General features: G+C 41.1%; 1 protein-coding gene across 2 annotated transcripts in view; it reads left to right on the top strand.

Annotated features, from left to right (window-relative positions):
- The first annotated feature begins 6557 nt into the window (after nucleotides 1–6557).
- COG3 (component of oligomeric golgi complex 3) overlaps nucleotides 6558–14136 on the top strand; it is a 76059-nt gene continuing 68480 nt past the window's right edge. The window contains exon 1 of one of the 2 annotated variants that reach the window (XM_047723480.1): nucleotides 6558–6860. In XM_047723480.1, the coding sequence (XP_047579436.1) occupies nucleotides 6687–6860 (174 nt within the window). In that variant the 5' untranslated portion in view covers nucleotides 6558–6686. The remainder of the gene's footprint in view (nucleotides 6861–14136) is intronic. The other variant, XM_047723479.1, reaches the window with a different exon arrangement.

Genomic DNA, 14136 nt, shown 5'->3' with positions numbered 1-14136 from the left:
TTAAAAACTGAGAGCTCCAAGCCCAGTCTTCACCCGGAGAAGGCCTTCACAGATCACCAGGACCTCCGGTCCCCACCGTCCCTGCAGATAGGAACAAGGAGGGGACCTCCTTTGGTGTGTGTTGGGGGAGGAGGGCCCCCCATTTCAGACCCTGGACCAGGGCTCATTTGTCTGAGATTTCCCATGGGTGCATGTGAACAACTTTTACAGATTTTATACCTGTAACCGCTCGGGGTCCTGGCAGTGGAAATGCAAGCTGAGTGAGTACTGTGTGCGGGATTAAGAGGAGCAGAGGCCACTGGAGATGGGTTTCCAGCACTTGGTCAGTCCCTCGAAGGCCTAACGTGCCTCCACTTCTCCAGCTATCGCTGAATTCCCAGGCTGCTGTGATGTCTATGCCAACGTTCTTTATGTCAGAGGGCAGTCGTAGATCTCTTTTCCTCAACCCTTTCCTGAAAGGCTCCTCAAACCACTGAAAAATACATATTTTAATAACCATCAAGTGAACTCTTTCAGTTTCCTTATGATAGTTTTGCAATAATGGTTGCTCACAGGTTGTGGAACATTAGGGATGAACACAGTCCCCCAGAACACAAATGAGGTAGCCTGAAAAGAGGCCCCAGCAGAGTGGAAAACATGCATTGCTTCCCGCCCTCTTTTCAGGTCAGAACAGCTGCTCCCAGCCGGCCAGCTGCAGGCAACTGCTTGTGCTCCCTGGCCCAGAGAGGCCCTCCTCCTCATGAGCTCGGTGACTGGAGGCACGGGGAGTGGTTGTGTGATTTGGGTGGGTGTGAAGAGTGGACTCGATGGAGTATTGCTGTGAACAAGTACATGTTGTTTTAGGAAACGAAGATACCGACTCAGAGCTAGTTAGCAGCAGAGCTCAAACTACAATTCACTTTGTCTCATCCCCTGTGTATGTTCATTCTTTAACAATTCTTTTTTTTTTTTTTTTAAAGATTTTATTTATTTGACAGACAGAGATCACAAGTAGGCAGAGAGGCAGGCAGTGTGGGTGGGGGGGAAGCTGCTCACTGCTTGAGCAGGGAACCCCATGCGGGGCTCAATCCCAGGACTCTGGGATCCTGACCTGAGCCTAAGGCAGAGGCTTTAACCCACTGAGCCACCCAGACGCCCCTAACAATTCTTTTTCAAAAACAATCTTAAAGGGGCACCTGGGTGGCTCAGTGGGTTAAGTGTTTGCCTTTGGCTCAGGTCATGATCTCAGGGTCCTATCGAGACCCTCATTGGGCTTTCTGCTGGATGGAGAGTCTGCTTCTCCCTCTGCGGTCTCTCTCTCTCTCAAATAAATAAATAAAATCTTAAGAAAAAAATCTTAGAATAATGAAGCCCTTGCCCTATATCCTTCTATCTGCTCTGCCAATCCAACTCATAGGGGATAGCTACTCATATATATATATATATATATATATATATATATATGTAGTTATGTATGTAGTTATGTATGTATGTAGTATATGTAGTTATGTATATATACATATATAACTACTATATATATATAAAACATACATAGCTACTATATATATATATATAAACAAGTTGCTATACTTATCTTTTCAGACCTTTTTTTTTTCTTCTGTGTACATGTATGATTTTTAAACTAAATGTGGGATTATATTTATATTGTTTCACAGCTTGCGTTCTTGCTTGCTTGGTTTCTTCCTTTTTTAGAGAGGGAGAGAGAAAGTGGATGGGGAGCGACAGAGGGAGAGAGAGAATCTTAAGCAGGTTCTATGCCCGGGGTAGAGCCCGACATGGGGCTCGATCTCAGAACCCTGAGATCACAGCCTGAGCTGACATCCAGAGTTGGATGTTTAATCGACTGAGCCACCCAAGTGCTCCGGAAGCTTGTGTTCTTCATTCAATAATATATGACGAATCTTCTTCCATGTCATTTCTTACGGATCTGCTTCATTCCCCCTCGCCCCAGTTTTATCGAGGTGTAATGAATGCGTCGCATGTGCAAACATATACTATTTAACTGCACAGTTTGACCTGTTCTGACCCATGTGTACAGTTGTGAGACCACGACCACAACAGAGATGGGACATTTAATAGATACAAGATAAAATTTGATAAAACCAGGACATTTCTATCACTTTCAGAAGCTTCCTTGTGCCCCTAGGTAATCCCTAGGGTTGCATGGAAGCAGAATTGATAAAACATTTCATTCTTTTCAATGGTTACCAAATTTGGCCCTGTGTGGTATATTCAGAATGCTGCATGTTCTTTGCAACTCCTTCCACTAGGAAGTGGAGTCATTTGCCTCCTAGATCTGGCCTGCCTGTTGAGACTCTCCCGACAGAGTGCAGTGGAAGTGACCCATGACTTTGAAGGGGAGGTCAGAAGCCTCTGGGAACAGTCTCTCCAAGTCTGGAGCTGCTCGCTGTAAGAAGTCCAAATACTCTTCATGCTGGAGAAGGCCCATGGAGAGACAATGAGGGTGCAGAGACGTGCAGACAGCCCCTGGAGGTCCAGGCTGTAGCCATTCGAGTCACCCCAGCTGTGGTTCCAGATGTGGTGGGCAGACAAGTGTCTTCTCTGCTGTGCCCTATAGACTTTTCTGATGCGTGCAATTATGAAAGATAACAAAATGGTGGGCTTTTTTAGGTCACAAATTTTTGGTTTGGTCGGCTAGGTAGCAGTAGATAACAGGAGCAAGACTTCTTTTAACCGAAAAATATTTAGGTTGTGTCCATTTTCTCTCCATGTCTGCTTGGAGGTTCTCCCCCTTTGCTCCCCGCTCACACCCCCACTCTTGGGCACCCGCACTCTCTCTCTCTCTCAAATAAATAAATTAAAAAAAAAAGAGAGAGATCTCTCTTCTTTCTCCCCATTTCTTCAGCTTTGATAGGAGCTGGCAAATTTCCCTCTAGAAAGAGCATATAAAAGTGGCCTTTCCCTTCACCCCCCCAAATGTCGTGGACAACTTTCTTCACCATCTTGTGTGAAGTAAATGAGAGTAACTGCCATGCTGCTTTACTCATAGGATTTTTGATCAAGAGATTAAAAGTGAAATCTGAAAAACACAAAATGTCATCTATTGTGATATGGGACCTTGATCATTTGGGTATGAAGCTCCTCTGACCTCATCTTTGTCATTTTCCCAAGATAGCCTATACAATCAATCCTGTCTTATTTCCTCTTGCACACCAACACCCACACATGCACGCAGTATGTACACATATGTGTATCTTACATGTGTATATGTACAGGTTTTTGCAATATGAGCTTTCATTATATCAGTGTGAATGATTTTATGGGAAAGGGTAGCAATTCTTCACTCAAATACATTGTAAGAACTATAGCAGAGAATTAAAACTAATTGTATTTGTCATGGCCTCTAGAGCTTCTGGGAATAAGTTAATCACCAGCTGAAAACAGGAGATAACTTGACTTGTAATACAAAGTATCAAAGTGGATTCATTTTAGGAAATTTGTACTTTTTTTGGTCGGGGGGGGGGGGGGGGACCAGACAATACTTGTCCATACAGAAAAGAGCATTATCATCTGAAGCAGAAGAATTAGTATATTGTACACCACATTTCTAGTATACCTAGAACAACCTAGAGCAACCTCTGCCTTGTTTGCAGGTATATATTTCTATGCCAGTGCTCCACAAGATTAAAATACCCCATGCAAACTGCTGTTACTCTGTTTCCTTGTTCTTATCTCCCTCCCATCATTGCAGGGCCAGCTGGTGACTGCTGGATCTCCCAGGCACTTCTTCCTTAGCTCTCTCAGTTCTTGGATTCGAGAACAGACCAGGCATTATTGTGTTGCATATCTACGGTCCTTTCCCCTCATTTGATCTCACAGCAGCTGGTTAAACATTCAGCCTTGACCCGAATCTTTGCCATGGGTACCATGACCCACATTGCATCCCTTTATGTCTCCTTAAGCCTTGGAAATTCCATGGGTGAAATTAGAAACTGGCAGCCACACTTGGAAGGTAATGGAGAGACTGAAGAAGGTAGCAGGCCACTCCAATATAGAGGCCTTCAGTGGGTTTAGTCATATATTCAGTCCAGATGGTCTCAACAACATATTATTCTCTCAAGGCTGTGTCCTTGAAAATAGCTCCCCCCACCCTCCCGTGGGAGCAGTGGGCAAAAGTTACATTCTAAGGACAGGGGAAGAGGTGAGGAGGCTTGATGGTCCCAAGTCCAGCTCTCAGGTCAACTGGTGGTCTTGTCTTCTCGATGACCTCCTCCAACACTTTAGCATCACGAATCACCAGTTACTAAAAATATGTTAAGGAATTAGACGTAATATTTAGAAGAAAGTAGAGTGATCATGGATTTAGGAAAATCTGCAATAGAAACACATTTGGGAGGGAAAAATGCTAATATTTGGATAAATATAAAAGGATGATGTTTGGTGAGGAATTGACATCACAAAACTCAACAGCATTAATTTTATTTCTGAGATTTTTGGAACTACAGACCAGTCTGGCAAGAAGAGAAAGTGTTCTAAGTACTTGGTGGGTTTAGGTACTTTGACGAATAAATCCACATGTCTCTATGGATCTACAAGAAGACTTTTTTTTTTTTTAAAGATTTAATTTATTTGACAGAGAGAGAGATCACAAGTAGGCAGAGAGGCAGGCAGAGAGAGAGGAAAGGAAGCAGGCTCCCCGCTGAGCAGAGATCATGACCTGAGCTGAAGGCAGAGGCTTAATCCACTCAGCCACCCAGGTACCACTACAAGAAGACTTTCTTTAGGAAATAGGGGTGGAGTGGTTTGATGGGGAAACAATGCTCTGAAGCTGGGTTGAATGGTTAAAAAAAAATACGAAAAGAAAAAACCCCATAATTAGAAATCCCAACCACCTACATTTAGGTAGATAAATGTTTTCTATAGCATGAGAGTTTTAACTCTTGACTGACGTAATTTTAAACTTCAGAAGAGTTGCAAAAGTAATACAGAGTTCAGGTGTGCCCTTTGTTCAGCTTCCTCCACTTTATCATCTTACAAAATTATGTACAAGAATCAAAATGGAAATTAACAGTGGTACAATAGTGTAATCTAAACTGCAGGCCTTATTCAAATATCTATATTTTATTCTATAGTTTTCCCTTTTTGTGTACCAGGATCTAACCCTGATTCCTATACTGTATCTAGCTGTAACAGTTCAGTGGTTTTTCCTTGTCTTTTATGATCTTAACACTTTTGAAGAATACTGGTCAGTTGCTTTATAGGATGTCCCTCAATTTGAGTTTGTCTGATGTTTCCTTATAATTAGAATGTAGTTTTGCATTTTTGTCAGGAATACCTGCATTATCACCACAGAAGTGATATTGTGTCCTTCTCAACTTATCATGTTGGGAGTTTCATGATGATGACATTGACCTCTGTGGCTTGGTTAAGGTGATACTTGTCAGGTTTCTCCACTGTAAAGTTAATATCCGCCTCCCTCATTGCTATTAATAAATACCTTGGGGAGATCATTTGATACAATGTGACTTTTTCTCCTCAAACTTTCACCCACTAATTTTAGAATCCATTCTTAGATTTTGTCCATCAATTATTACTATTTTCCTCACTCTATTTATTTATTATTTTTTTAAAATTTAATTTTATTTTTCAGTGCTCGTTCTATATTTATTGATTGGAATTCCTCTGTAGAATTATCCCTTCTCCCCCATTTACTTAATCATTTATTTATATCAGTATGGACTCACAGATATTTATTTATTCTATAAGTTATAGAATATAGAACTTTTACTTTATAAATTATCCAATATAATTATTTGTTTTTAATTATTTCGCAAAGCTACATGATTAAAAAAACTGCAACATGATTTAAAAGAAGAGTATTTTAAAAAAAATTTTATGTATTTTAGAGAGGGAGAATGCATGAAAGCAGGGGGGAGGGGTAGAGAGAGGGAGATAGAGAAGCCCAAACCTGGGTGAGCATGGAGCCCCACCCCTGGAACCTGAGATCACGACCCCAGCCGAATTCAAGGGTCTGCCGCTTGCAGGGACTTATCGGACTGAGCCACCCTGGACAGAATAGGACCTTAATTACGTGTTAATGCCATGAATTAATCCAGTTCTTCAATGTTGGATATTTGTTTCCAGTTATTTAATATTATTAAGGATTTTTGATATACAGAAATCTTTGAAATTTTGTTTTCATAACTTGGTTTTCTAACAGCAGATTTAGTGGACATTGGAAAAGTTTATACTGGTGGTTGTGATCTAGGCTCTGGAAACTGTCTACCTGTCTACACGGAAATCACACGGTCCACGCAGACTATTCAGCTGTGAGCAGAGGCAGGAGATCCTGGAGCTCAGGAGGACCCCTGCCGGCAGGGTCAGGTAGCTCAATTGTCAATAATCTGAAGAACACGTAAAAATAAAGTTATTGAAGTTGAGAAAGAGGCTTCCGGTAGGGGCATTTGTATTTCCGTCAGGGCCAGTCTTCTTCGCCCGCTTCTTCTATATCCGAACCGGAAATATTTGTACTCTGTTTAGAGCCACGTCTATCCTGGACGGTCCCGCCCACACACACTGGGGAAGCATTTCCGGGGTCAGGTTATTACGCTCCGTCCTGCCGCCCGTGCCTCGCTGGAAGCCCTGGCTCCCCCGGAAGTGGCCCGGGCCTCTCTGTCGGGGTCCCCACCACCCCGGTGTTGCTGAGGCCCACAGGGGCGGCGGCAATGGCAGAGGCGGCGCTCCTGCTGCCGCCTGAGGCGGCGGCAGAGCGGGACGCTCGGGAAAAGCTGGCTCTGTGGGATCGGCGACCCGACACGACGGCGCCGCTGACCGACAGGCAGATGGACTCGGTGTTGGAGCTGAAGGCGGCGGCAGAGAACCTGCCCATTCCGTTCGAGGTGAGGTGACCTGCTGGAACCGGGCTGGGGCGGCAAGGAGGCGGGACTGGGATATTTCTCGGGCGCACCCGCGGACCGCGGCCTTGCAGACTCCTGCACGGGGGCTTTCCTCGCTCCTCCCCAGCCACGGTGACGGCTCGGGTGGGAGAGGCCCCCTCACCTTCCGGGGCTGTCAGGACTTGCACTGCCGGCGACCGCCGACTCTACTCTCGCGCGGGGACGTCTGCGGGGGCGTCCAGTGGCTGGTGTTGGCTGGCACCCAGCACTCCGGGACGGTTGGCTCGGAGCCTTGCCCTGAGCGTCTTGCCCCCGGTGTCCCTGCTATCAGCTGAGACCCATTCCTGCTGCCCACCATCTCCCAGGAGAGGGCACCGAACCCGAAGATCTTTGCTTCAGGACAACCTTCTTCCTACTGGTATTCGTTTACCACCGTGATGAGTAACCCAGCTTCCTTCTTCCACGGGGGCACTTGGACAGACAAAACTTGATCCCGAGTGACGGTTTCATCCATCGCACATTGAGCAATAAGCTCTCCAAGTGCGGGTTCTGGGAGATCGATTGATCTGACCTATAACGAAGCCATAAAAACGAATTTTCTTTGAAAGCTGGGCCAGTACCTTATTAGGTAACGCTGGTTTTCGGTGTTAGTGTCAACATTTTTAATCTTCATTAAAATATTATGTATATTACCGCTTGTGTGATTCAGTTCAAGTAGTTGCAATACCAAGAAGTACATCTTATGAATTGTCAGATGCTTGACAGACACAGACTTTTTTTCTGGTTTCGAGGGCCAGGTTTGGGATTATCATTTTATTAATAATGATGGTTATTTTTTTATGTTGGAAGCACTCCTTGTACACGATTTGGAATTGTGTCCAAAGGCAGATTGTTTTTAGAGACTTCAAGTTTTTCTTTTTTACCCTCAACTATTAGAGGTTGAGAACTTGGATTTGAAAGTTCACTTTCACTGTTTTGTGCTGCTCGATAAAGTACAGGTGTTCTTTCTTGTATTCCTCTGTCCACCTATAGGATGCTGTGCTGCAATAAAGGAGGAAACAGGTGGAAATTTCTTTGGCTTGGCTATCAAAGTCTTTTATGCTCTGGATAATAGAAGTTGTTTGCTCTATAAATGTTCCAGTTTGTTTGTAATTGATTTGGCCTGTTACAGAAGCAGGATGCTTGGACATTGCCTCACCTGTGGGGAACACAGTCCACAAGAATACCCAATTTGTTTTTATTATCTTAGCTTATAAACTGTTATTACTGAGCATGAAGGAAAGGGGTTTGGGGGAGGTAAATGGAATCTTTCATTTTCACCCCATTTTTTTCATATTTATGAGGTATAATGCCCACATTCTCCTTATGCAGTCGTTTAATATATATTATGTGCCTTCTCTGGGCTAGGAATTGAGGCTAGAAGGGTAGGAAAATCAAGATCCTAGTCTCATGGAGCTGACATAATTGTGATCATAAACTTGTAAAAAAGAATAAGGTAAGTTCAGACAGTGATCCATGATACAAGGAAAATAAAACAAGATAGTGTGACACAAAGGGATGAGATGTGCTCTGGACAAGGAAGGAAGCCTAACAAAGTGAGAGTCTAAGGTGAGAACTCATGGTGGAAAACAAGATGCCAGCCTTGCAAAGACTAGAGAAATAACCTTCCAGGTGGAGGAAAAAACAATGCAAAGTCATGGGTAGGAGATGAGCTTGACAAGTTCAGGGATTCAGTGAAGGTGTTCTTGTACACAAAGCATAGATACCGGATTCCTACGAGAATGAAATGACCTTTATTTACCTGTCTGGGATCCTTCAGAGGGATCATTGTTTTGCAGCTCTCTACAGTCTTCATTTACCTTTACTAAAGTATTTATATGTCTGGTAGGAACATTAGAATTGAATTCTTTATCTCTTACCACTCTTAACACTGGTGCTGAAAAAGAATGCCTCAATTTTTATTTCATCAAGTGTTTCTGTAAAGGATTTTCTGTAGTGTTTCACAATTTTCATAAGATTAATTACTTCCTGAACAACTGGAACTAAGCAGGTTCATTGAACAGCAAAAGACCAGCTAACGCTTCAGTAAATATCATAAAGCTGTTAACTTCTCTAGAAAATCGCTTTCTCTTTTATGAAGGGGAACTGGTCTTATCTTGGAAAGAAGTTTTATCTTTTTTTTTTTTTTTTTGGTGTTAGATAAAAGAGTTTGTAGTAGAGTATTAGGTAGACTGGTTTCTTGTAGCCAGGGCAAATTTTTTAGTAGTGAGGGCCTTTTTCTTTTTGCTGAACTTAGTAGTTCTTGATAAATGCTACAGTAATTGATCCTGAAATGTACCTGAAATGTACTGCAACAGTGTTTTCCTAAAGGTTGTGTGTTCTTATATATTTAACCTGTTTTTTTCTTTATAAAATGGGGATCATAATAGTACCTTACTTGTCTGATGGGGAATTGTGAGAATTCAGTGAAATCATGTATGTAAACTGCACACAGCAGGTGTCCTGGTAGTATTATATTTTATGCTTTTGTCCCCCAAATGATTAATAATTTGAGAGAATAGATTAGAATCTTATGATCCTGAGCTGGTACAGGTGTCATTCAGACCAAAGGTAAAAAAAAAGAAGAGGTTAAGTGCCTTGAGGAAGGTTCTGGGATTCCATCTATACATCTTCAGTGATTTGCTCCAAAGAGAGAAAGTAACATCAGGGTTCGTTTAGGGAATGGAGTGTTTAGATTATGAAAGTGATATTGTCTAACCCAGAACTGTGCAAGAAGTAAAGTTTGGGAAAGAAAGGTGTGTTTATTTATTTATTTTTCCTGGACCTGCTTAGCTGGTCAGGTAAGGTTGATAGTTTATTGTAATTATTATTTAAGATGTTAATGTACCATTTGCGTAAACTATACGGTAACTCTTCAGGACTGCCAATTAGGAACCTAGATCTGTGTTCTTCTCTCTCTGATGGTAAATGTCAGTTCTCTCTAGCAGCCAATACAGTGTGAGTGAGCCAGAGGACTCAGGAGTGATTGAGAGCCAGTTTGTTTGTTTGTTTGTTTGTTTATTTATTTATTTATTTTTAAAGTGATTTCTACACCCAGTGTAGGACTCGAACTCACAGCTCCTAGATGCAGAGTTGCATGCCCTACTGACTGAGCCAGGAGTGAATGGGAGGTCAGAACAGGAAAGTTTGTGGCCACCACACCTCTTCTTGATTTTCCTTTCTGTTCCAGGTGCTTTGAGAAAAGAAGACAGCTGAGCAAATGTACCTAATGGGGGCATTTTCTCACACTCTTTAAAAAGCAACTTGTTTTGTTTCTATTAAAAATTACTTCTTAGAAGTGGTCAGTGTGGCTTCTCTCTTGCTTGGTTTGAGAGAAATTGGTTTTGTGTTAGTGAGAACAAGGAAACAGGACAGGAAGCCTCCTTCTGTTTCTGGTATTTAAAAGTTCTTACGCAGGGCACCGGGGTGGCTCAGTTGGCTCAGGTCATGATGTCAGGGTCCTAGGATCCAGCCCCACATGGGGCTCCCTGCTCAGCTGGGAGCCTGCTTTTCCCTCTCTCTCTGCCTGCCACTCCCTCTGCTTTTGCTCTGTCGAATAAATAAATAAAATCTTTAAAAATAAGATAAAAGTCCTTATGCATGAAAAGTAGTATTTGTACATAAAGTAATCACATAGAATGCTTTTTCATGTATTTAAGTTATCATGTTTACTCACAGCATCTAGACTATAGACTATATCTGGAATATCTGCATTACCTTCTCAAGTATCTAGAGTTTTTCATATGATTTTGTTTCTGGAGTAAATTAGAAGATAAATTTTTTTTTTTTAGATTTTATTTATTTATTTGACACAGAGAGAGAGATCACAAGTAGGCAGATGGCGGGCAGAGAGAGAGGGGGGAAGCAGGCTCCCTGCTGAACAGAGAGCCCGATGCGGGGCTTGATCTCCAGACCCTGAGATCATGACCTGAGGTGATGGCAGAGGCTTAACCCACTGAGCCCCCCCAGGCGCTGCTAGAGGATAAATATTTTTTGGTTCCAGATGACAGAGTGACCACATTTCTATGACACCTTCGGTCCTATTGACATGACAGTAATATTTGTGGCACCCCAAGAAGAAAGACATTATCAGTGAACTTGTAGTTCTGGTAAATTTATGGAAGTCAGGAAGTATGTACTACCATTTTAAAAATCTAAAGATTTAATTACAGAACAAAGTATAAATATTATTAATTTTGAAGAGCTACAAAAGAGATGATATAAATGACAGGATTTGAGATTAAACGTAGAGGAAAATATTAGGGATACTCATTTCTTCATTTTACTTAGTGGGCACCTCAGATTGTCAAATTGAGTGAAGACTTGTGTAAATCTGTTTAGAGTTATGGGATAACCATCAAAAATATTGAAAATGGTTAAATTGGCTAAAAGTGGGGGTTGGGGGAAGGATCTTTTCTATTGTAATTCTTTTGATGATTTTTATTTATTTATTTTTAAAGATTTTATTTATTTGACAGACACAGCGAGAGAGGGAAGACAAGCAGGGGAAGTGGAAGAAGGAGACACAGGCTTCCTGCTGAGTAGGGAGCCAGATGTGGGACTCCATCCCGGATCTGGGATCATGACCTGAGCTGAAGGCAGATGCCTAATGACTGAGCCACCCAGGCACCCTCTTTTGATGATTTAGAATAAAATTATGTTTTTGTGTTTTGAATAATTTCTGTAAGGGAAGATTGATTAAAAATTGAAATTATCTCTTTCATTCTTTCTTAAGTTCCTTCATTCTGCCCCTCAAATTCCTTAGCAGAATTTCTCGATTATAAACACTGCTATTGCCTTAGAGAAGAACAACTGGGAGGGCAGAGGAGAAGAAGACTTGATTTTTACTTAAATAATCATTCTGTACCCCTGGACTTCTAAAATAATCGGCCTGTTACAGTTTAGTGACAGTTACGAATTTAAAGTGAGAGAGTGAAATCCATACTCTGTTGAAAAACAGTTGAAAATGATGCATATTAATTGGAAAAGGCAAAGTGTGTATAGCATACTATTATTCAGGTTACAAAGGCACACTTACCTTGTGTGTACATAGGCTATTGTAGGAGAGAGTCATGAGAAAATTGTAAAGAATAGCTTTTGAAGAAGGAACTGGATGGTTGGAGGATGGGTCCACAGGAAGGGGACTTTCACTGAATGTCCTTTAAATTTTGTACCATGTGAATTTATTATCTTATCAAGTTACTATATTTAAAAGGACTGCTATGGTTATTATAAATGATTCTGGAACAAGTGGAATTTTACTTTTCATTTGTAATTTGTGATATATTGTCAAGTGGTGTCAAAATTATGTCATTTAAGACCTCATAAACTCTGATAAGAGAATATGATTACATTTTTTCATTTTGCAAAACCATGTATCGCGTGTTTTCTGGTATCACAACCAGAATTTTGACATTGATTTATATGATTTTTAAAGATACATTTAAGATCTTTTTCTCAAAGGGATTGAATTAAAGTTGGATATAGGTCTTAGTGGTATTGAAGGACTGAATTTTGCTAGGTTCTCTGTGGATTTTCAGTATTTCAAATGATTTCCCTAGTGTTTACAACATATTTCTTCAATTAGGCACAGTCTACTTTTAAATACTATAGTACTTCATGTGCGAATAAGAACCTCATATGAGTATGCTCCCAATCCTTCCTTTTTCTCTTTTGTGCTATTAATGTATTTTACTTTTACATATGTTTTAAACCCATGATACATTGATACTATGTTTGCTTTTGACCTTTGAATCTTTCTGAGTGATTAAACATTTTAAAAATTGTCATATTTATCTTTATTTTACCCATTTCTGGAGAGCTTTAGTTTTTTGTTGTTTATTTGATTTTGTTTTTTTTTTTAAGATTGAGGTTCCCATATGGTATTTATGTTCTGTCTGCTTTTGGAGAACTGCCTTTAACATTTCTACAGGTCTGCTAGAAATGCATTTTCTTAGCTTTGTTTAAACAGTCTCTATTTCCCTTTCATTTAAAAAAGATATTCTAGATAAAGAACTCTGGATTCAAAGGTTTTTCCTTTTATCACTTAAAAGATTTGCATAATTTCTGATGAGAAGTCTGCTGTAATTCTTATCTTCATTCTTCTGCTTGTGAAGTCTTTTCTCCTTGGTCTGCCAAGATTTTCTTTTTAATTTTGTTATTCAGGAGTCTGAATTTCATGTGTCTAGATGTGCATTTGTGTGTGTGTGTATTCCATTTGGAATTCTCTGAGTTTAGAACTGAAGTTTGATGTCTTACTATTTTTGGAAAATTCTCAACTAAAATTTTTTTCTACCCTATTCGCTCTCCTTTTGGGATTCAAATTATGCATATACTAGATAATTTGATGTCATCCCGCTGTTCTTGGATAGTGTGTTCAGTTTGTATTTTCTCACTCTGTTTTCCCTGGGTATGTTTACTGTTGGGTGACTGTATTGACTGTCTTTAGTTTCACTGATTCTTTAGCTGTGTGGAGTCCACTGATGAATCCACCGCAGCAGCCCTCTGTCCAGCTTTCTTTTACCTTAGCCTAGTATCCCTGTGCTTTTTAGTATGTTTTTCAAATCTGAGCCCGATCCACATCTCCCTCGGAGCCCTTTTCCCTTTTAGGTATCGTATGTTTTAATTTTTTTAAAAGATTTTATTTATTTGTCAGAGGAAAGAGAGAAAGCACATGAGGGAGCAGCAGAGTCCCCATAGATCAGGGAGCCTGATGTGGGACTTGATCCCAGGACTCTGGGATCACGACCAAAGCCGAAGGCAGACACTTAACCCACTGAGCCACCCAGGCGTCCCATATTTTTGAATTTTGTCACAGTCTGTTCATTTAGAGCTAAGTTTTACTCCTAATGAGGTATAATTTTATAAAAATAGCGTATGGACTGTTCTGTTCCCAAGAATTACTCCAGATTCTGATTTATAGATTTATGCTAAATACACCTAGTGTTGTCTCTGGTGGGTCACTTCCCCCTCTCCAAAGAGGCTGTTTGTTGTTGGTAATTGGGCTGGTTCCACAGAGCAGGAGCAGTGTGAATGCACAGCTTCTCTGCCTCCAGACTCAAAACTGGAATTGAAATGAAGCAAAGGCCCTTTACCCTTGGTGGCAGCACACAGTTGCTGGTGACGCTTCAGATTCAAGGTAGAGTCTCACTGGGTTTGAGAATCTTAGTGCTTACTGTGTCCTTTTGTACTGAGGTATTATGTCACCATTCAGGAAGTTTCCATGAATTAGTGATGCTCT

This window comes from Lutra lutra, chromosome 3, assembly GCF_902655055.1.
Source record: "Lutra lutra chromosome 3, mLutLut1.2, whole genome shotgun sequence".
In the NCBI taxonomy this organism is placed as follows: Eukaryota; Metazoa; Chordata; class Mammalia; order Carnivora; family Mustelidae; genus Lutra; species Lutra lutra.
The sequence above is the reverse complement of the archived record's forward strand: the minus strand, read 5'-3'. Positions and strand labels throughout refer to the sequence as shown.